At 42.0% G+C, this 23,066-nt stretch overlaps 1 protein-coding gene across 2 annotated transcripts in view; it reads right to left on the bottom strand.

Annotated features, from left to right (window-relative positions):
• Positions 1-729: 729 nt before the first annotated feature.
• The window catches only part of mon2 (MON2 homolog, regulator of endosome-to-Golgi trafficking), a 34,398-nt gene continuing 12,061 nt past the window's right edge, over positions 730-23,066 (bottom strand). Inside the window, exons 6-35 of one of the 2 annotated variants that reach the window (XM_006782479.3) lie at positions 22,862-22,959; positions 22,412-22,537; positions 21,745-21,939; positions 21,259-21,383; positions 20,869-21,008; positions 20,586-20,739; positions 20,034-20,224; positions 19,609-19,690; positions 17,283-17,464; positions 16,542-16,654; positions 15,543-15,647; positions 15,178-15,258; positions 14,992-15,065; positions 14,672-14,762; positions 14,424-14,525; positions 12,865-12,975; positions 10,608-10,783; positions 10,171-10,333; positions 9,299-9,592; positions 8,999-9,197; positions 8,182-8,825; positions 7,687-7,830; positions 6,698-6,715; positions 5,993-6,121; positions 4,544-4,734; positions 4,406-4,466; positions 4,201-4,324; positions 3,767-3,974; positions 2,568-2,650; positions 730-2,208 (exon numbers count right to left, since the gene is read on the bottom strand). In XM_006782479.3, the coding sequence (XP_006782542.1) occupies positions 2,045-2,208; positions 2,568-2,650; positions 3,767-3,974; positions 4,201-4,324; positions 4,406-4,466; positions 4,544-4,734; positions 5,993-6,121; positions 6,698-6,715; positions 7,687-7,830; positions 8,182-8,825; positions 8,999-9,197; positions 9,299-9,592; positions 10,171-10,333; positions 10,608-10,783; positions 12,865-12,975; positions 14,424-14,525; positions 14,672-14,762; positions 14,992-15,065; positions 15,178-15,258; positions 15,543-15,647; positions 16,542-16,654; positions 17,283-17,464; positions 19,609-19,690; positions 20,034-20,224; positions 20,586-20,739; positions 20,869-21,008; positions 21,259-21,383; positions 21,745-21,939; positions 22,412-22,537; positions 22,862-22,959 (4,568 nt within the window). In that variant the 3' untranslated portion in view covers positions 730-2,044. The remainder of the gene's footprint in view (positions 2,209-2,567; positions 2,651-3,766; positions 3,975-4,200; positions 4,325-4,405; positions 4,467-4,543; positions 4,735-5,992; positions 6,122-6,697; positions 6,716-7,686; positions 7,831-8,181; positions 8,826-8,998; positions 9,198-9,298; positions 9,593-10,170; positions 10,334-10,607; positions 10,784-12,864; positions 12,976-14,423; positions 14,526-14,671; positions 14,763-14,991; positions 15,066-15,177; positions 15,259-15,542; positions 15,648-16,541; positions 16,655-17,282; positions 17,465-19,608; positions 19,691-20,033; positions 20,225-20,585; positions 20,740-20,868; positions 21,009-21,258; positions 21,384-21,744; positions 21,940-22,411; positions 22,538-22,861; positions 22,960-23,066) is intronic. The other variant, XM_006782481.3, reaches the window with a different exon arrangement.

The following is a 23,066-nucleotide window of genomic DNA, read 5'->3' as shown; positions in this document are numbered from 1 at the left end:
TTGATCACACAATCGTTTGACACAGACCGTGCAAATATTGCCAACTCAGGCTTGTCTTGTATATCACAACTCTCATCCAATGCAACACTAAAATACTCACATGCTTGAAGGTCAGAGTGCAACTGTGATTTAATAGCCGTGTTAATGTCCGATATTCTGTGTTCAACAGTGTGGCGGGACAGTTGGACGTCTGATACCATGCGTTTTAATTTGTCGTTTTCAGGAGACAAGATTTCAACAACGTCACTGAGGCATTTTTTAACGAACTCCCCTTCATTGTGTGGCTTTTCAGCACGTGCAATGTTCCAAGCCAGCTGATAGGATGCGAGCGTTATGGTCTGTGACCACTTCGTAAATTTTTGGAAAAACTGTATCTGCTTTCCTGCTTGACTTTTCAAAGTGGCCAACTCGTGCTTGCGAAGTTCAGTCCCTTTTGGAAATTCCTGGTCGATGTTAGCATGGAGTGAGCTGAAGTGGCGCTGAAGCTTTGAAGCTTTGAAATGCGCTAATGACGTCTGACATATAAGGCAGAATGGCTTGCCATTGCGTTCAACAAAAAATATAAACTCTCCCACTCTGTTAAACATGACCTACGTATACAAAAATTAAATAATGTTTTGACCATATTGCAATGTGACAGTCAAACTGCTCATTATTTTTCTCCTAATTTTGTCTCTAATATGTCAGGCGATAGAGAAAAATACCTCAGGTCTCATTTTCAAATGTGAGCTTTTCTCCTGAAACCAGTAATTTATTTAGTTAAATAAGCTTGTTCCATACATGCCAGGCTGTTATTTGGCTATTATCAGATGAGTTTTATATACGTATAAGGTCGCCACAGACTGTATATAAAAGATCCATATAGTCACAGGTCTGAAAACTGTGGCTTATGGATTCTAATAGCCAGCAGGAGGCAACTCTACATTTAAAAGAAACCCAAATGCTTCTCTTATATTTTCTCAACTTGATTTATGAGTTATGAGTAAAGATTTTATCTTGTTATTCTATGATATTCATTGCTAGCTTCACACAATTTATGCAAATTATGTTCCAATTTAAAACACTGTAAAACAGAGCACCGATGCAGGTCAAAGAGGTGTCGATGTAACTGGCAGGTCACCACCTCGTAAGCGCGCAGCATCACTGGTTTCAGTCAGATTGACATCTCACCTGTCGTGTCTCATTTCAAAAAAGTTCCAAATCTGACTTTACAAATTACAGTGGCTGTCTCCTTTTATATACAGTCTTTGATAGAGGGCTACAAGACAACACAGCAGGCCTATAGACATCAACACCATCCACCTACAGGCCAAAGGTCTCAAACCAGGATGACTCAGAAATATAATTGTGTACAAAGTGGTATATCTGGGCTTCTAGGAAGCTGCATTTTCATTACATGCACTTTAATCGAGCACACTCAAGAGCTGTTTGTAGAATTGTCCCATTTATTTTACACAGACACATACATCCCTTCTCCGATGGCTGGCTAAAGATGACATGGAATGTTACAGTAAGATTTGTTTTCTTGCATAAAATCCTCACTGTTGAAAATGTTGCAAAAGATTAAATGTTCATTTCTTTTTAAGATCAGTAAAGCCCCAGTTTTTTGTTGTTTTTTTGCATTTTTCTCTTTATAACATCATCAACACTTTAACCACACACTGTACACTGATGCAGTCTCTTCAGGAGAACAAAAACTAAACCCAGAGGCAACACTGCCGTTGTCTTTTTAATTCTCTGTAGTTAACAGGCAAGTGCAGCCAGTCTATATGAGTGTGAAAGCGGGGGGGTTGGGGGCTGGCCCATTATCAGCTCACATGAAAAGCATATGAAAATGTGCATGAAGGTCGGGGTCAATGGTGTAGTCTGAGGCAGCCTCGATATCGCTATTCACCGTGGGTTGCTTCATGTCACCGTAGAGTTCACATCCGTGCACTTGTGAAGTGCATGAGTCAAGTTGAGAAGACACCTTCGGGATTTCTTCATTTAGAAAGAAGACCAAAAAAAACTAAACAAAAAAATGCCGGGTTGCGAGCGAGCCTGGTCAGGACTCTCCGTTCTGGACTTTGGAGACGGGTGGCTGCATAAAGTCTTTAAAGGGCCCCAGGGCCTCCTTCAGGGCTGAGCTCACCTCAGACGATGAGCACGTAATGCACTCGACCAGTGTGGGGTACAGGGCGATCACCTGAGCCCACGTGTTGCCATCCACTGCAGGAAGTAAATGAGAGAATATCAGAAAAGGAGGGAAGAAGGAAGGGAATATGAGTTGTGAATAGAAAACAATCAAAGAAGCAATTTATTCAGAGCAAAACTGTGTTTCCCTGTGCCTGTAGGAATTTTATCAAGCAAAGGGCGATGTAATGCAAATATGCGGAAGGGCACTTCAAAAACACCATTTCACCATGTCTTACCTTCAATCTTCTGCAGTTATAGGAAATTGCTTGTTTGTTTTTTTTTCTAACTGACCTTGCCAGAAACACGAGCAATGATACAAAGAATAGGCAGAAAATGCATCCTTTATTATCTTTCCAAGACTTATTTATCCATTTTTATAGTTTGATACTCACCATTCTCTGGCTGTGTTTTTTTCAGGGAGTCCATCAAAGTGCTGATAGCTTTCAAGACAAAGATAATCTCTGTCACTTGTTGCCTAAAATGACAAACAACAAAGGCCTTGCTTAGCTACAAAGGCACGGCAATAGGAGAAAAGTGGAAGAGGCAAACAGCGAGGGGGAGAGCCAATAACATTTATGTATATACATAAAACTATTTATTACATATCTACTTTTTACACTGGTTTGTATAGTTGTACATTTTATATATATTTTTTCTCTGTTAATACTCTTCATATGTATATAATGCTGCAGAACTGTGATTGTTGGTGCTAAATGGGCTGGTCTGAGTATTACAGAAGCTGCTGATCTGCTGGGACTTTCTCATGAAACCACTTGTAGAGTTTACAGAGAACAGTCTGAAAAGAGAAAACATCCAATGAGTGACAGTTCTCTGGGTGAAAATGCAAAGGGTGAGAGGAGAATGGCTACACTGCCTAAACCTGGTAAGAAAGAACCAGGAACTCTTTAAACAAAAATATTTTTAATGTTAAAATATAATTATTGTTGTTCTCTATGAATCTTCAAACTTCAGTTTTACAGCAAAAGCAGAAAGAAATGGTAAAGTACATCAATATTTTTGATTAAGATGTCATATTACAGTTATTTACTTAGTGGCTGAATGTTACGCCTGATTAATTTCTGACTTTTCAAAGTTATCCAGTGTGCCGGCTCAAAACTGAAAAAAATGAATTCAGGAATTTTAAATAAGTGTTAGACAGATTTCTGAGATATTTGTGTTTTGCTGTTTTGATAGATGCCCTAATAGATTTGTTAAGCTCTGCATGTACTGTTTTATTTCAGCCTTTTTTATTTAACCAACTTTGTATTAATACAGAAGACATAAGAATATATTTTACTTCTCCCCTCTCTCCCTTTATTTTCTCTGCTTGTGGTGCAGTTTACCCATGGGCATCTTTAACTTCCCCTGAGTCTTGGAGAAATGTGGTAGAAGTATGGCGGTTTTACATTGTTTAGAAAGGGACATAAGAGATAAATGAAGCCAGGGCTGGTCTTGGTTTTGCATTTGCTAAATCTCCCAATGCTTAAAGTGTAGCATTACAGTCATCAGAATTGATGGCCTCTTGGAAAATGTGTAAAACAACACGCGCTAAAAAAGCACACACAAATAGATACCCATGGTGGCTGGGTACCTTGGTAATGGGCAGCGTCCACTCAACCTCTCGTCCTCTACGTATCGTCTGAGAACATCCTGGGACCGCTTGAGGAGCACGGAGAGCGCCATACGAGAGATGTAACCCTCCTGCGGGGTGGAAACCTTGTTGCTGAAGGAAAACTGCAGCAGTGTCTCAAAACACACTTTGGAAAACTCCTCTCTCATCCGCACATCAATCTCTGCCTCTGTTGGAAGAATTATTTTCGATTGACAGTGAGAGGGACTGACAGGGTTTGGCTGTACGTCTCAACACATGCACAGTTGTTACTGATAAGCCGCAAGAAAGACTCCGGCAACAAACCAAGGACCTAAATTATGATTCCAACACTTGGCCAGCATGCTGTTGCGCTAGTTTCAGGAATACACAATTGCTAAAGCCAAAGCAACTTAGCTGCCAGAGACACATATTACCTGTGAATGAGGGAGACTGTGAGTGAATGGATCCTTTATTCAGCATGGCCATAATCTGGCCAACAAAGTCTTTGGGGATGAAATTGGCAAATGGTAAGATTTCTGTGCTGATCAGCTGGACCACCTAAAATGAAGAGGGAACAATGATGCAAACTTGGGAAAAACTTGCAAACTATTTGGCCAGAGTCTAGAAACAAGCACATACCTCTACATCGATGGCTTCATTCTTCTGAAATTCCTGGATAGACAGGTTATCTGGAGGAGTACTGTAACAGAACAACAGTTTTCTGCTTAGAACCTCTGAAAGTTGCACAATAACCATGGGGGTGGGGGGAATCTCTACCTTTTGGTGAAAAGAAAGTCTTCAAAGGCATTGGCCAACTCTGGCCACATAGTGTCAAACTTCCCGGATGAGGCATGCTGCCGTGCCACTGGTAGTCCAATGGACAGCACCTTGAGCAGAGACGACACAGCAAGCTTCCAGGTGCTCTCTGACGGACAGGCGTACTTCAGACTCAAGGGCATTCTTAAAGTCTTGAAGGCAAAACAAACAAACAAAAAAAAAAGCTCATGAGATTGAAACACAAAGGAACACTTAAAATTAATCTCGACAGCGGTGCACGAAAAACTTTCACCCCTCTTCCTTTTAGACAAAAGACAGAGTTAATATAAGTGGAGAATGTAAAGACGCCTCATCAACCTCGTGAGAAAGTCAGCCACCAACATTTTAACAAAGTCATCTTTTTTCCAAGAGCAGCTTGGCGCTCCCTACAATGACATTTCACAAATACCAGTACTTTGCTTCTTGAGCATCTCTCTGACAAACAGACTCATTTCAGTTTTGGGTTTCTAAAAATTCACTGAGAAGAAAAGAGCAGTTAAACACAGGTGTCAGAAGTAGGGGGGAAAAGGAAGAGTGGCAGATTTGAGATACGTTGAGCCTTTTTGATAGCTTACACTGACAGTATCCTTTAGTGTTTGATGGACTGAATTTGAAAAAAAGTTTTGAAAATACTGGGAACACTTTGCATCTGCCTGCTGATGTACAGTATGAACCCAATATTACGATCAATACAGTAAGGTCAAAGGGCAATCAAGTAAAATCTGCCCAGAGGCTGGAGGTCTCTCAGAATTAAACGATTTCAAAACTGAAGAGGCGTATTGCATACTACTAAAGTTATGTTCCTGAACCCATTTTTGTAAACGGAATTATCCAAATTTGCACACCAAACTTTTTTTTAAAATGTTTGCCAGTTTAAAATCCTAAAAAGGTTGAGCAGGTCTGTAGGTCTAATAAAGAAAGTTGTTTCAGATGCAAACAGCCAGTTTATTCATTGTTCTTTTAAAAAAAAAATTGCAGCAGCCTTAAGGAATATTCACACAGCAGTGCTTTGCGTAGCTAAACAAATACATTATACTGCAACTGTTCTATTGAAATTTAAAGTGAATGTCCTCATGTGTGGATCTAATTTTTTTCATAAACAAAAATCAGGTTAAAAAAAAAAAATCTGGTAATTCTTTGTTTTTACATTCATCGGGTCCCAATCAGCCCAAATAGCAAAGAGAAATTTAAAATGCATGGCATGAAAGAGTTCGGGTCTTAGGAGGTTAAAATGAAAGAAGCATTCTCGTGATATTCCACACTCGATGAATATGCAAACATAAGGTGGTCAGCAGAAAGCAGCTCAACAGTAAAGTTCGCTGCACTAAACAGGAACAGTGATAAAACACATCAAACATTTACTCTTTCTCACCATCACCAACAGCGAGTACACCACCCAGGGATAAATACCTTAATGATATTCTGCAGAACTTTTTCATTGATGACAGCTTTGTGGCAGGCTGTTTTATGGTACAGGTCCACCACCACCTCCAACGAGCGCTCAGCAAAGGGCACATAGTTTAAGGCAACCCATTCTGCCTGTAGGGGTAAAGAAGATTTAACAAAACAAAACCAAACAAAACAGGAATGGGCATTATGCTCGCCTTTTGGCGACAGTGAAAGCATTTGTTTTAAAAAAAAAAAAAAAAGACACACTTTGCATAAGTACGCAAGTAACACGCCATTTTATTTTTAAACTGCAGTCGCTATTAGTCGGCTTCAAGCTTTGTTAGGTTTACAGTACCACAACTGAAACGTTACAGCCAAACTAAAGATTTTATTCTACAAAGTGTGTCTTTAGGAAATAGAAAACAGAGCCACAAGTATGCATATGAACAAAATAAAACAAAATAAAACCATCAAAAGTCACAATATCAACTGAAAATGAACTCCACAGAGGGAGGTGGGGCTGTGCACACAGAGGCAAAACCACCAGTTAGTGACAGGCAGAGAAAGAGGGGAGCATGGAGTGAGTGAGAGACGCAGATGAGACGCGAGAGCCTACCATGCGGAGTGATATCTCATCTACCGCAGAGGGTAGGTCATCACCATTCAGCACAGCTTAGTACAATTACAGAGAGGGGGAGTGGGGGTGAGAGAGATGATGACACTCACCGGCGCAAACAGCTGGATCTAAAATGGTTATCCAGTGAGTAGTTCGAAGAAACAGAATGAGACAAGATTGAAATTAAACCGATGTTTTATAGTTGTATCAAATCTAAAGTGCGTCTCTCAGCTAAACGACATCCCAAAATCTGGGCCGAGGGAAAAGAGGGGAAAACAAAACAAAACAACCTCCCAGCAGCACTGAGGACATTTGACGCAATCTGACATCAGGACTGAATAAAAGCCATGAAGGCAATAAAAAGACCACCCATAATGGTGTTTGGCTGGGGGAGAATTTTGTTTGACCATCTAACTTAAACAATTTAAACAGACTCAGATCAACACAAATGTCCAGTTTACTCCAATGCAGGACGGACACACGGTCAAAATTTAAAACAGGCAGGGTCAGGATTTAGACCGACTCCATCGGTCGTTCAGTATTTGATCGAGACACCTTTCAGGATTTCTGTGCAGGAATAACATCTGCTTGAGCTACGCGTTTCCAGAACTTCCAGGTTTCCAGAACAGCAAGGATTAAGACGACTCTGACGTCAGACTCATTTAAAAATACTCTGTTTTTGTGACTTCAATAGTCTTGCTCAACATTACTGGGTGCCTTGGAAACACTTACTTTTTCCTTTTTTAAATGACTATGAACTGTGCTGGACTGAAGCATTTCTCTGGCAACCTCCCAGCAAGATGAATCATGAGGGAAGGAATTTGAGGAAGGAATGGTTTGGGGCTTCTAATGGGGGTCGAGAACAATCTGTCAATCTCACGAAGAGCCGTGACAGAAGCTTCATAAGGACAAGACGGCAGAGGGAGTGGAAGGGGGACTTCACGAGCATCAAAGAACAGATATGATCTTATTGAGAATGGCTGAAGAGAGGTGGGTGAATAACAATGTGCGTCATCCAACAGTCTAATGAAACAAACTGTAAAAGCAAATAAACTGCAATGAAAACCAAATATTTAGGTGTCCGTTTTTCATTTCCTACCTGGTTGTATTTGGCATTGGCCACGTGTTTGGTTTCCATCCTGCCATACTGAGGCGGCTTGCAGGAGAACTCCACAAAAAGGAGCAGCTGCTCGAAGATGGCCGGGTACATGACCTGCAGGTTCTCCGTGCCCACACAGATGGCCTGCAGCAGGGAGGGAAGGGAGGAACAAACACTGCTGACTTCCACCACAGGACTGCATATTGCACAATTTAGCAGACTGACACTTTCTTTTCTTTCCTGGGCTGAATAGAAACGAACTGGGAGGAATTAACTTTAAACTGAAAGGGCCTATGTTTGGTAAGCATGCTGAAAAAGCTAGAGTAATTAATAAGGAAAGAACGAGATGCAACATGGGACCTCCTGCTGGATTTGAACAGATGATGATTACATTGCACACATGACCCCCCTCTTATCTTGATGCTACACTGTAGCACAAACCACCTCACATCAAACTGCTAAAAGCTTCACCGGTGGCAATAATCCTTCTCCCACCTTCTGCAAAACATCCAGAGCGATGAGCACGGCTTCCTGCAGGTTGGTGAGCACTGCCTCAGTGTATGAGGGGAGGATGAAGGGTGAGGCATCGCTGCTGATAGGCACGGAAACAGCCCCATGAAGGATGACCCCTAGCTTTTTTAGATCCTCCATACTGAAGTTGGCTTTGATGTGCTGGTAGAGTGCTGGAAAAATCTGGATTAATGCTGTGAGGAAGGGCTGACTGGGGATAAAAGAGAGCTTCTCTGTTGGGCCAGTAGGTGGTCTCGTGCTGTCCGTTCCCATTCGATACCATGTGTTCCATGCAGACCACCACAGTGCCGAGTCCTCCAAGGCTGACTCCTCCCCTGGCGGGGGCGCCTGCAGCTCAGCTCCGTTGTACCGTGTCAACCGTTCCAGTAGTGAATCTGAACGCACCAGGGGTCTTCCAGGACCAGATGCTGACAGCGGGTCAATGAGCACTGGAGGAACGCCCATTGCAGCAAGTGCGTCGCCCGCTTTGTCCGAGTCTTTAACAGGTGTAACGATCTGAAGGATTTCCTGAAAGCTCTTCAGGGCAGCCAGGGAGACCTCATTGTTTTTGCTGAGGGCAGCTGACTGAATATGGTTCAAAAGCACCTCCCAGGCCTCAAAGAAATCACCTGCAGATACACAGCAGAAGATGGCAGCGTGGAAACATTAGCGCTCTGATATTTGACACCATTTTCAAAGACGTCCTGAGCATTAATGGCTCAGAACATATTGACAGGTGTTGAAGCAGAAATGCACCAACTGCAATCTGCTGAATGTCACAGAGCATCACGTGTGGGCTCACCTAGCTGCTGAAGGAGATACCGCCTTGTGTTGAAAATGCGTGCCACGCCCGCTAGCGTCAGCACCCACGTCTCCGCCCACTGTTTCTCGGCTGTGTCGCGCGAGTGATGGATAAGAATGTTCCCACCGCCTGACTCGATCTTCTCCTTGTCTGCTGTGGTGGAGGATGTTCTTACACAGTCGAGCAGCTGGAACAGAACCTGGAGGTGACGAGTGACAAAACAATCACGTACCGTCAAATTTTACATTTTTTCGTGTTTTTCTTTTTCCATCTTATATGGAGACGTTTCTGGGTTTGTACCTTCCACACCACAATGTGCCACGTTGGCTGCTGGAGCAGGGTTCCGTGGGCAGCAATAGTGGAGAACAACGTCTGGCCGGCGCTCTTACGCACAGCAGGCCGCGGGTCCACGCACAGCTCCCCAAGCTTGGCATACAGACACAGCCACAGGCAGTCAAAGGGAGGGGCGGGGTGGAACGGCCTGTTGAGGGTCTCTCCTTTCTCCTGGGCCTGTTTCTGCAGCGCTTCCTCCTCCCTCTCTAGCTCCTGTGTGATGGCTTCTCCCCTTTGGAAGAAGTAGTCTGAAATGTTCCACTGTGGGTAAGAAGAAAAAAAAAAAGTGGGGGTATAAATTAGACAGAGAAAGCAGTGAGATGCTTCTGATAGTTTTGCTATCCATTACCATAAAGTAATCTCACAGGAACTGGCACACTCCAAGAGAAATAATCTGGCAAACCACAGATCAATAACAGGTTTTGTATGTCCTGAATCCTGCATAAAGTGTCTATCTAATGTTATTAGAAGACTGTTGAGTTAGAAGAAAATAATACGAAAAAAAAATAAAAAAAAATAAAAACTAAAAAGGTGGGGAACTGCAATTGTTTGATCATATTAAAAACACCGGGTTTCTATTTGAAAACTAGTGTTTGAAAAGTAAAGCCGTGGGCCACCTGTCACTCCTTCGCAAGCAAGAGTCGTCCTGCTTCTCCTTCACAGTTACAATCGCACTTGCTAATTCACCAGTTACATCACATTACTCTGCTAGTTGACTCTCAAAAAACTTACTTGATTGTTTAATTACAGGTACCATCTGACAGCAAAGCATGAAAAAAAAAGTCTGACTGATAATCCTTTATAATAACTACCACAGCTGTACACATCTGTAATCGTACCAGTAAGCCGATGGACGTGAGGCTGATGTTGAGCTCCTGGTTCTGAAGGCCAAAGCTGCCAGCTACATCCACTACAATCTGGAGGCACGTGCAAGGCATGGTGGGAAGGAAGTCTGTCACCACCAACTGCAGGCACTGGAAGGCGGTTCGGATCAATGACTCACTAATGAAGGAACAAGACATGTGGCACGCATCAGTTTCATTAACTATGTGCAGTGTAACTGTGGACATAAAATCACTTTAAAATTCTTTTTTAATGATTTCTTTTCACACAGGCAGCTCAGTCTCTGGGCATCATTTACTTTTCCGGGAATAGCATTGCATAATAGTAATAGTATTATTTCTTTGCATAGATTTTTTTTTTAATATACATACAGACAGACACCCACCCACCTCTTTGGTGGAGACAAAAAACTCCCCCTCTATTACGCTCTTACCCTTGATCATTGCGAATGGCTCCTATAACACCCAATACGAGGGGCCAACCAGGCCCCAGGCTGTCGCCCTGACTCTGCAGGATCTGCAGGACACACTCGAGCTGTTTCTGCCGGATGTCTGCGTGCAGCACGTTGGACAACTCCTTCAGGGGGTTCAGCAATAGAAGCTGCAGCCGCTTAGGGATCAAGAAAAGGGAGACAGTGATCAACTTACCTGTAAAGTTTCCTATTCATAAATTTGTATTTTAAATTTTAAAAGAGTAGAATGTGGCGCCTTTATTAAAGCTACGTATAACATTCATATTGGAAGGGTAAACAGGTGAAGTACAAACTGTTTAAAGAAAAATGTGTTTGGACATTTTTTCCTAATTGGCATTAAACTTTTTAACTCTGCATGTTTGAAAATGAAAGGATTAAGGCTTACTGAATTTTCAAACGCAGTGGTTTGATGATGAGTCATTATGCTTAGTAATTTGTTTGGCAACAACAACATGAAGTAGTAAAAGCTTGTCCACATGCAAGGAAATGCTTTAAAAATATTGTTTCATTGGCTGTCATTTTTATTATTCATATAACCTCCACACACCCTGTTTTAGATAAGGCTTGTTATCAGTCTCACCAAGGTTAAGGTCACAGATTGTGTTTATTAATGACAAGATAAAGTGACCTTTCTATCTTTCTGTCGTGGCTTACAGGATGAACATCAGCATCATATACAGGCAAGTATTGTGTTATTCATACACATTGTGCAGTATGCCGATCAGGCATAACATTATGACCATCTGCCCAAATATTGTGTTGGTCCCAAAGGTGTGCTTTGGTATCTGGCACCAAGATGTCAGCAACATATCCTTTAAGTCCTGATTGGACTTGTTTGTCTAGGACAGCGGTCCCCAACCTTTTTTGCGCCACGGACCGGTTTATGCCCGACAATATTTTCATGGGCCGGCCTTTAAGGTGTCGCGGATAAATACAACAAAATAAAACTAGTACCGGTACCGAAAAAAAGAAAATTTATTCATAACACACGTGAAAAGACCAAGGAAAACCGAGTAAACGATAAAAACGATAACAAAATAACGCTGAAAACCGATAAAAACCCTGAAAACTATACATTTCACACCTGAGCCTCAACTCTCGCGGCCCGGTACCAAACGACTCACGGACCGGTACCGGTCCGAGGCCCGGGGGTTGAGGACCGCTGGTCTACTCTAGGACATCCAACAAATGCTCGATTTGACTGAGATCGACAGAACTTGGAGGTCAAGTAAACACCTAAAACCTGTTCTTTTCAAACCATTCCTGAACCTTTTTTGCTTTGTGGCAGGGCACATTATCCTCCTGAAAGAGGCCACATCTATCAGGGAATACTGTTTCCTATGAAAGGATGTGTGTGGTCTGCAAGATTCTTTGGTAGGTGTTATATGTCAAAGTAACATCCACATGGATGGCAGGACCCAAGGTTTCCCAACAGAACATTGCCCAAAGCATCGCACTGCCTCCGCAGGCTTGCCTTCTTCCATGGTGCCAGGAGCTCCCCAGGCAGGTGACGCTCACAGGCTCAGCCATCCACGTGATGTAAAAGAAAACAGGATTCATCAGACCGGGCCACCTTCTTCCACTGCTCCATGGGCCAGTTCCGATGCTCATGTGTCCATTGTTGGTGCTTTCAGTGGTGGATGGGGTCAGGATGGGCGCCCAGACGGGTCTGCAGCTATGCAACCCCAGAAACAACAAACTGTGATGCTCTGTGTATTCTGGCACCTTTCTACCAGAACCAGCATTAACTTTTTTTGACCAATTTGAGCTACAGAGGCTCGTCTGTCAGCTCTGACCTAACGGGCCAGCCTTCACTCAGTGAGTCTTGGCCGCCTGAGACCCTGGTGCTGGTTCACCACTATTCCTTCATTGGAACACTTTTGATAGATACTGACCACAACAGACTAGGAACAGCCCACAGGAGCTCCATTTTTGCAGATGGTCTGACCCAGTCATCTGGCCACCAGAGGTTGACCCTTTTGAAACTCACTCACATTCTCACGCTTGCCCATTTTTCCTTCTTCTAATGCGTCAACTTTGAGGACAAAAAGTTCATTTGCTCCTTTATACATCCCACCCACTAACAGGTGCCACGCTGAAAAGATAATCAGCATTATTCACGTCCTATCAATGGTTGTAATCTTATGTCTGATAAGTGCATGTTTGCTTTTGTCTTTGTTTTTTCTTCTTCTAAATAACCCATCGTGTCGTCGCCTACCTGATTTTGGGCCAGTGGAGGATCGTGTTTGTAGGCAAGTCCAGCTTTAATAAGTGCTGTCAGTGCCTCGGCTCCCCATTCTCTCATTCTGGAGTTTGGATGCTGGCAGACCTGCAGGACACAACATTTACGGACAAATGCAGACACAAACAGGCACAATGACAGATCTGATGCACAGGCGGTTCAGAACAGCGTTTCCCAGCAGTTTTCACAGTGGGTGGGTGTGAAACAAGTCGGTGAAATAAACCACAGACTGTGTGATAGAGACTGGGATCCCCCTGTGGCAACAGATTATGCTGTGCTAGACAGTGTAATCATGAAAGCATAGATACACATGGAGAGACCAGGCTGAGCAAAGAAAAGTACACTATGTGGTACAAAACCTGAAGAATCTGAGAGAAAACATTTCTGTGTTTTCTGTGTTCCAAATCAGTCATCTTTGTTTATCTTTGTCAAACAAATCTTCTACTTTTATGGCATCAGACTTTTCGATTCTCGAGATTTACTGCTTCAAAACCCAGATGATCCATGTGCACCCTTTTGTATACTGTGTGGCTTTAAGTATCTACTTAACGCCGCACATTTTTCATTATTATCGTTATCTGTATGAATAGTAGACAAAGTCGCAAAGAAAGATATTCAGCATTTTATCCAAGCACGTTTTTGCCAGTTTGCAACTTTGGATTCTACTTGGAGACAAATCATGAATTTACACTGAAAAAGCTTTGCAAAATAATGTAGGATCAAACACTGATAACAGCACAAACACGTTGTGAACACACTGTGGCATAGCGACCTCTCAGCTCCAGCATGTTTATGTCTGATTGAGAGGGAGCAAAAAAACCAACAACCAGATTGGAACCAAGAGGCAGAGAGGGAAGGAGAGATGGGAAAGTCAGTGTTTACTGAGGAGAGGATCTGAGCTTACCTTCTGCAAAACAAACGGGTGTGCAAAAGAAAAAGGAGATAGAGAAAATGTGACGAAAACCTCAAAACACAGATGTTTACAGATACATAGCAGGGATTTTTTGATGACAGCTGAAGAAATGACTAAAAAAAAATACTAAAAAAAAACAAAAAAAAAACGCAGTTTATCGCTCATATCAGTCCATATATTGCATTACTGCTTGTGAAATGATAGGTCAGCTTGCTGGTTGATATTACTTATGTTCTGCATTATTTACCACAACATACAGGTTTTACTCAGGGTATATAAGACTAAGGAACAGTAAGCAGTATAGTGGAAATTTGGTGGTATTAAGACAAATATGTACTGGAAAAACAAACCTAATACCACCATTCACTGCGATTAAATCCTGTATAGTTTATTTAACAAAAAAAAGACATTTTTTGGTCTTAGCTACTACATGAACTCATGTCTACATAATTAATCTACATTTCCAAAGACAAAGACTTTACCTTGAGTACCGATTTAACAGGTACATTTATTTATTAAGCTAAAATGATGCAATATTTGATCAAAGAAGTACAGGAAAAATAGACTGTACCTCATTTAATATGAAATGTACGTGTAGGCTTCTGTTCTAAGTAGTCATTACCTCCAATAAGTGGCCTGTCAGTGGTCTCCACAGGATCTCTATGCGATCCATGTTGACCAAACCGGTTTCAAGCAGCTTGGCGACTGCAAACAGAGACGGCTCCTGAAAAAAACATAACACAAAACAGAAGGTGTAAAAAACCCAAAATAAAACACTGGATACGTTTCACAGAAGCACAAGTTCCTTATAAGATTTGAATCAAACTCAAATCTCTTCCTAAACATCAGTCAACTAGAGAAACCGTTTACCTTGTTGTTTCCATAAGCCATTTCCATCGCTTCCAGTGAGAGGGAACAGAGAGCATTGATCAGGTGATGCAGGGACACATCATCCAGGTACCTAGATGACAGAAAAATACTTATTTCAGATAACATGTGCCTATTCTGCTTAGCATTAATAACTTAAAATTCTGATTTTACAACAGGCAACATTAGCCTTTCTCTCTAAGAAAATACTGTGCTCCTTCCCAGTCATATTTATTAACAAATGTTTATTGTATATATCCATTTTAAGATCATCAGGTAAGTAAGTAAAGTATCTACATATGCTCAGGCACACTGATCCTTACTGAGAGCTCTCGAACAGTCTGGACAGGATGTTGGAGATAACAGGCAGGTCTGTCATCACTGCTGTGGTCAGCACCTGTTTAGGTTGGAGACACACGATTAGCATGTAAGCCCATCACCTTCAACAATGAGCTGGGAAACATAATGTGCAATACAAGTTCAATACAAAGGTTATAAAAAACACTGACCGTACTGGGGCCCTCCACTGCTCGACCAGGCTTCAAGGCACCACCCACGCCTGGCTTAAGCCCGAGGATCCACACTAAGTGCTGGAAGAAAAACAGAAGGTGAAGGAGAGTTGAAGAAAAGTTCATATCAGGTCTTGAAAAAGTACACCAACATGCTGAAAGACATGTATTTTTATGTGAATGTGCTAAGAATGATTCCACTTTCTCTCTGAGAGGTGCATAAAGCACAATGCAGACAGTGCAAGAACAGTTTTGTGCATTTATACATGAAATGGATTTGTATGTGATGTCTAATTACATGAGAGTGTGTACATATGTGCGTGGTTGCAAGTAAGTAAGTGTGTGGCTGTAGGTGGTTGTAGTACCTGGAGGGTAGCCAGTACCAGCTGCCAGGAGGTGCCCAGCACGGCTCCGTGGCAGTGAGCCAGGTTGAGCAGGGTTCGCATACACTGGATGTTTTTGGCAGTCAGCTAAAAGTGGGAGAGAGTAACGTTACAGTCAATTCTAAAGCACACTGTATATTACCAAGTGAGTCGCCTCTATAGAACAAGTTATTATGACTTATTATGACAGTATTCCGTCTCACCACATGCAATGAAAAGTGTGTTAACAAAAAGAAGGTGGTGGAAACGTAGTGTAAAAGCAAAGGAAATGAAAACAATATGCTAACATTACTATAGGGAAAACGTTAAACTCTGCATGATTATTCCAGGTCAGGATCGAGGTCACTGTGCAGGTACTTTCAAATCTTTTTGCCCTCAAGAAACATTTCAGCGCACAAGCATCCATGTCCCGCATCTATTAAGAACTGCCGACCTGAACGAGGCCCTGACAAAGAAAAGCATCTTATTTCACATAGTCAATATTGTTGGAATATACTCTACTATGCACATTGATACTGGCGAGAAATATAGTTAAGCAGTATTACCTGTTTTTAGCTGGTTTCTTTTGTTTTGTTTTTTTTACAGAGATTCTGAACATATTTATTTACTGAAACCTTCAAGTACCAACAAATTAAAACCATTTACTTTTACTTAACTCATAGTTCAGTGTTAGATGTAGACTTTATTTTTTTAACTTGATTGTTTTGGAGCCCATTTGGACTCACCAAACTGCTGCTATTTGTTTATTTATTTATTGTGGAAAAGTAGTTTTCCTGCCTTATCTGGATTTAACCTGCCCAACAGCAAGAGCTCCGCTGCCATTGTCTCTATTATGGAAGATTATTGTTAATCTAACTTGTTTTGCTAAAAAACACTTGTGAGCTTTGTTTTGGGAAAACTGCTACACAAATTAAAATGTGAAAATCAGTTACACTTATCGAGTATGTAACCACCAAGTCTTCCAAATGTGTGCGTCCTTACCACAACAGTGCCCTGGGGCTGGGCAGTTAGTGGCTGCCCCACAGCCACCACCTGCTGATGAGATTCACTTGAGGGGCTGATAATCTGCACATTCTGGCCCTGGATTGAATAAGCTGTGGAGAAAACACACACACGCACCCACGCAAACATATTGATACACACGCGCACACGTACAGGAGTCAAGGTTTTTGAGGGGATTTTGTAGCAAGCTTACAACATGCAAGAAAAGCTCTCTTAATTAACTCCAAGACAAACATCCCATCGGTGAGTCAAGACCCAATTTGCCGGCTTTATCTCTACAAGCTGATATGCAAATAGTGAGAGTCTGAGCGGCCGGCTTGAGAGCAGCTGTGTGTGGACGCCTACGTTCCCCAGGCACATTTTCCTCGGTGTGTTAATTAGAAGCCACAGTGAAAACTTATGGATTAATGCAACAAGAGCAGGAGAACAGGGACAGGCAGAGTGCCAACAGTTTACATGTTGAGCACATCTTACCCATGTGGGAGATTAGACCTGCTCATTAAACACATGTGACCAGAGGCCATCCCTCAGGGCTTTACACGGGGACTTTTAATGGTTTGCAGTATAAAACATGTATTTTCTCTTGCATTTCTTGGTGTGTACAAGTGAATAACTACATGCCTGACATACTTGTACAACATAAATAGAGGTTATATGAAACTTGAGTTCCCTAAAAAATGTGTTTTGTATTTATCTTTAGATGCATTCTCAGTCACCCACCTTTGCTGGAGAGGGTGGCAGCGTTGCTGCTGAGGACAGTTAGGGCGTAGTGTGGGGGCAGAGAGGCCTTGCAGATGGCCGTTATAAAGGCATCACGGGGTGTCACCAGGCCGAGACGGCCACACAGCGAGGCCATGGTCAGCTCTGCTTTCAAGATGTTCTCAGTCGCTGTCTCATCAGTGCTGAACACGCAAGATGTGAGAAAAGGAAGAAAGGACAGAAAAGTGAAACATAACACACGCAGATTGTATTCCTTATTGTCTAATTCAATATTTATATCCTAAGAAATGCTGCCAAGGCTATATCAGACCTTTATTCATTATTAGAACATGATAGGATATGTATAGATAAAGGCAAAATTATTAAAACCCAGCAATGAAATTTGAATTTCTTTCAAAGGACTTTTATGACCAAGTGAAGAATTTTCAACATCTAAACAAATTAGTCTTCTTTACAAACCATCAATTATTTCTGTTTGCACACAATAATAAAAATGAGCAGAGTTTGTGTTATTAGCAGCTAGAAAGCTGACCTTTGCAATGATGTGTTTTAACTTTGTAATGCTCAAACACTCAAGTTAAAACTAAGGGTTTTCTTCCAACTGACACACTGTTTGAGCTGTCACTTGAGAAAGCATCATGTCAAAAACAAGAAATCTCTTTTGACTCAAGAAAAAGAATTGCTAATGCTCACAAAGCAGGAGGTGGATATAAAAGCTATCACAGCATCTCCAAGTGTCAAGAACTGTAGTGAGAAGTATCATTAAGAAATTTAAAGAGCGCCACAGAGCCTGACAGAGGCAGGAAGCTAAATATTTCAAAGGCTGGAAAGAAAACTAGTGACAAATGTGTCTAAAGTCACAACTGCTAGTGACTTAGTGAATCACTGGGATACTGCACAGGAATGGGCTGAGAGGTTGCAGACCAAGAAAAACACAGGAAGAGCAGACACTGAAGTATGCTGAGTACAACCTGGACTGGAAGTGCGTCCTTTGATCAGGTGAGATAAAACTTGAGCTCTTTGGCCACAGAGACGCTGCTTATGTTTGGAGAAAGAAGGGAGAAACCTACAACCACAAGAACTCGATCGCCACAGTGAAGCACAGTGCTAGGAATATTATGCTATAGGGACCAGCAAAAAATGATGTTGGCATCAGGGGGACTAATAATTCTGGGGTGCAACGATTTATCGAGTAATTCATATAATTTGATTATTGAAAATTCTCAGCACGAATGCGTCTATACTTCGTTTAATGCACAGCTGTGTAGCGGGCTGTTGTGTTAAAAGATGTAAACCCACATTTGCGACTTCAAACAGACCCTGCACTACAAACATATTTAGGAGCAGCGTATGAAAAAAAAAAAGTCTGACAACCCTAAGTCCAGGCAGCCTCCAGTTTTTCAGCAAAAACGCTGATAACACAACAGAAGCAGTGATGGTGATGCTGGCAAAGTTTAATGTCAGAGCCAGAGTCTACAGCGTTACACGCTGTGAACAGTAAATAGACAGAGCCATTACTGGAACGGTGAACTCAGAGTAAAAGAAAACATGTTTCTAGCATCCAAAACAGCAGCACCAAAACATCTGATCACCATTAAAACCTTAACTGGGAAAAAGTGAGCGGGAGTCCTGCATCGAACCACCTGATCAACAAACTGAAGAAAAGCAAACTCTGTAGCTGCTCCATCCACCGCTGTTAGTTTTACACCGTGAAAGATGTGCACAGGTTGTATTAAAATATGCAGATGAACAGTTAACTTAGTCTGACACCAGATACCAGACTGGTTAAATTATACAGCTCGATGAAGGCTGAGGGCGCCGTCCTATTTAACATGGGAGCGATACCTGCAGCTAACGGAGAAGTGACCGCATTAGAGACCATAATATGGTCACGCCATATTAATTTCAAGGCTTCTGTATCGTTTTCCATTTTGTAAGTGAAATCATCTAAAATATTGTTTTAATTAAATTGCATGACTATTTAAAAATATAAAAACACAAGCCAATAAAAAATAAATAAATAGGCCATTAAACTCTAAGCCACTGACCTGAGGGTTGTTATGTTGGACACAGAGCTATTATTAATATCAATTAATAACTACAACATCATAATGTCTGTTTCAGCAGCACAAAAACTCACCTCCTAGTTCTATTGAACAAACACTTGAACGGGAAATAAAATGTGTATTCATCTGTTAAGCATACATCGTGCGTTTAAAGTAATCTTTAATGTGGTGCAATTTACAAATGACAAAAGATGTAAAACGTTCCTGTCTGAATCACTGCTGTAAATATATAACATGTCTGCTGACTCCAGAATCCGTACCTGGCATCCAGCAGCAGAGACAGTGCAGCCAGGAGACCGCACCAGCAGGCGTTGACCATCTCCTCCCACACCAGGTGAGCCCCTGAGACAAACAAAACATTACGGGGTTTATTCCTAAATGGTATCACATCAGTCTGGACAGTCTCATGTTGGGGAAAAAGAAAAGAAATTGATCATCTCTAATTTTTTTCCACTTCTTATTTGAAATTATAAAGAGGTTCGGTTATAATTGTGGTCACTAGAGTTTGTACAAGTGCTACCACCCAGAATCATGACAGGCTAGACCATTATACACACCCCTCCTGCTTCCCCATCTCCATATGTCTGTTTTCATATATTTTCAACTGATTAATATCCTTCTTGTCAGGGTATATCATGAGAATAAAACGCTCCAAAGAACATTTTTTCCTTGTGTACATTCTCACCAGGTTGTGGCTTCCACTCCTGGTCAGGGTGAGCTTCTCTAAATTCAGCAGCTGCCTCCTCCTCCGCGGCCAGTTCTCTTTCAATCATGGTGGTGATGCCCCTCACCAGGTCGAGCAGAGCACTGAAGGCCACTGACATGGCGTAGCCCTCTGGGATGGATGGGGGCTCGACCTTGTCCAGCATCTCTAAGCTGGGAGAGAGATGGAGAAAGAGAAATGAGGTGAAGTACATGAACTGAAGTTTCTGTCTGGAAATTTGACATATAAGTGCTGCCTCCTTTTCCAAGACCATTAACATGTTAGGCAGCCATTTCTTTTCAGCAAATAACTTTTGATCTGCTGTATCATTAACGTCAGAAACAACATCTTGGGGGAAAAAATAAATTTAAAAAATGACAAGCTTGTCTATATTTATGCCACTTTGCAGCACAAAGCTAGTCGGTCCTGGAACTGTTTACTTTCTGCATCTGTGACTGGAATTACATCCTTATAAACACACAAAGGAAAATAAATAAGGGGAGATTATTCAGTATGTACAAAAGAAATTCTTACTAGGTGGCCTTGGCGCTTCCCTGGACACTAACAGTCATAAGGGGGATCCAGGTACCACGGTATTCAAATGCAGCCTGGGTAGTCAGGGTGCCGCTGACCCCTCCTGTGCCTGGACCGCCTTGTGCTGTGCCTTGAGCACCTGAACCCGACCCACCTACAACGAAAGCCAGAGAGGAATGAGGTAAGGGGGTATAAGTGCAGTAAATCTGAATTTCAGGCCCATTTGAACACATCTCCTTGACATCAATAGAAATTCTAAATAAGGACAACTCAGTCAACTTACCAGCTGGCGCGCCGACAGCAGCCACGTTTCCCGCATTGGGAACGATAAAGAGGGACTGGATGAAGGATCCCAGGGCATTGACAATGTCTCTGAACACTTTAGTGGAGTGCTGCTTCATGTCATAAGACTGGCAGAACGAACTGAAACAGAGAAGAGCAGAGTGAGATCACAGCAGTGTGGGGTTGTATTAGAAAAAAAAGGACACTTCAGACTTTGCCAAGTTTTATTAGGCCAAACTGCACTCTGAGAAAGAGTTAAACAACCTTAGTCACAAAAGGGTTTAATGAATGTAATTGTACAGAAACAGCTATATTTTTAAACTAGGAAAAAAAACGTAAGTTTCCAGACCCTGTAACTAAAAATCTGTGTTGTTTTTTTAAAGTTGCTTACCGTAACAAATGAGGCTGCACACACAGTCTGTGGACTGATTCCACAGCCACTGCTCTGAGCCACTGAGGCTTCTCCCCATCCAGAAATTTCACCAACAGTGACAAGAAGATCTCACACTCAGTCACCTGCAAACCAAGCACACACATATCAGACTGAAAGTGATGCAAAACCTCTGAATACCTTCTGGCTTTGAGGAAGTGGAACGGCTTTTTGATCGATTTGAGCAAAAAGAAAAAATTAATTCCATCTCAAAAATTGAATAAATGCCACTAAATAAAAACAGCTGGAATGCTGAGTTACTCGATTGTAGTTAAGCTCATTAAAGTGCTTGGAGGAGAACTAAGACAAAACTACTGCTTGGGTAAGCCAATGCTAATCTGACTGGATCAATTAAGTGCATCAGCTCTGTGCTTAAGAAAATCCCTTAGACATAAAAAACAACCATCAGACAACTGTTTTGACCACCCAACCATCGCAACAGATTACCAGTAAGCTGTAGAAGTGCTTGATGAGGACGGAGACCACACGCAGCAACCTCATGCAGATGGGGAAGTAAGGTTTCTCCACAGGAGCTGGTGAAGCAGCGCTGCTGCTGCCCTGCCGGAACTTGATGTTAGGGGAGAAGAGCTTGATGACGAGGGGACAAACTCTTTCTTTTAGCAGGAAACTGAACTCCTGATGCTGGGTAGGAAACAAAGGGAAACCAAAACATCCTGTGAATTAATTTATTTTATTGTAGAATGTTTCATTAAGAATTGTATTTAAAGGACAAGATGGATCAGATGGATCTAAACCTTTTAAAATAAAAAAGTTGGAACCTAACAATGAGCAGACTTTTCTCTTTTTTTGCCACTTCTGGTCTGACACCTTGTTTTTGGTCTAGATCAGGGGTGGGCAATCTCAGTCCACGAGGGCCGGTGTCCCTGCAGGTTTTAGATCTCACCTTGGGTCAACACACCTGAATCACATGATTAGTTCGTTACCAGGCCTCTGGAGAACTTCAGGACATGTTGAGGAGCTAATTTAGCCATTTAAATCAGCTGTGTTGGTTCGAGGACACATCTAAAACCTGCAGGGACACCGGCCCTCATGGACTGAGATTGCCCACCCCTGATCTAGATGTTCACAAACTCGCTCTTTTTTCTCTCTTTACCTGCAGGAATACACCGGGAAAATCATTAAGAACAGACTCCAGCAGCTCAAGGCCAAACGTCCGTGTCATCTCTGTCATCCCCACCAGCCAGTAGGGGGCGTCAGCATTCACCAGCTGGCACAAGTCCTGCAGGAAGGCGAACAACAGCCTTCAAAACAATGCAGTGTTGTCCTACCCACATCACAGTGGCTGAAACAGGGCTTTGACTGAGCTCTGCGTGAAGAACAATCATCATCACATGAAAGTGTAATGTGGGTGAAAGACATAAAGACAACTGAATCCCTCTTTAAAAAAATTACTTAATTTCAGAGATGAAAAGAAATATTTCTGAATTAGTTTTACTGGACCTCAATTTGAGATTATAAGAAAGATCTCAAAATCAGCATCTAACCAACTCTGACAAGAGGGCAGGACGGCTTATAGAAGGCTACCGCCCCCTGGTGGACATACCTGAAACAGCATGTATGCATCCTTTGCACTGGGTCTCAAAGTGCTAACAGACCGGCGGTTGGTGTTTCCCTGGACAGGAGGGGGCTGCTCCACAATGCCTTGAGGTTAAATACAAAATATATTACACAGTAAATTAGCTTGCAATTAAAAAGCATTTTTATCTATGTTCTATTTAAATAGCTTAAGGTGTAAAGATGTACTTTTC

Source organism: Neolamprologus brichardi, chromosome 7 (genome assembly GCF_056152115.1).
Source record: "Neolamprologus brichardi isolate AB-2024 chromosome 7, ASM5615211v1, whole genome shotgun sequence".
NCBI lineage: Eukaryota > Metazoa > Chordata > Actinopteri > Cichliformes > Cichlidae > Neolamprologus > Neolamprologus brichardi.
The sequence above is the reverse complement of the archived record's forward strand: the minus strand, read 5'-3'. Positions and strand labels throughout refer to the sequence as shown.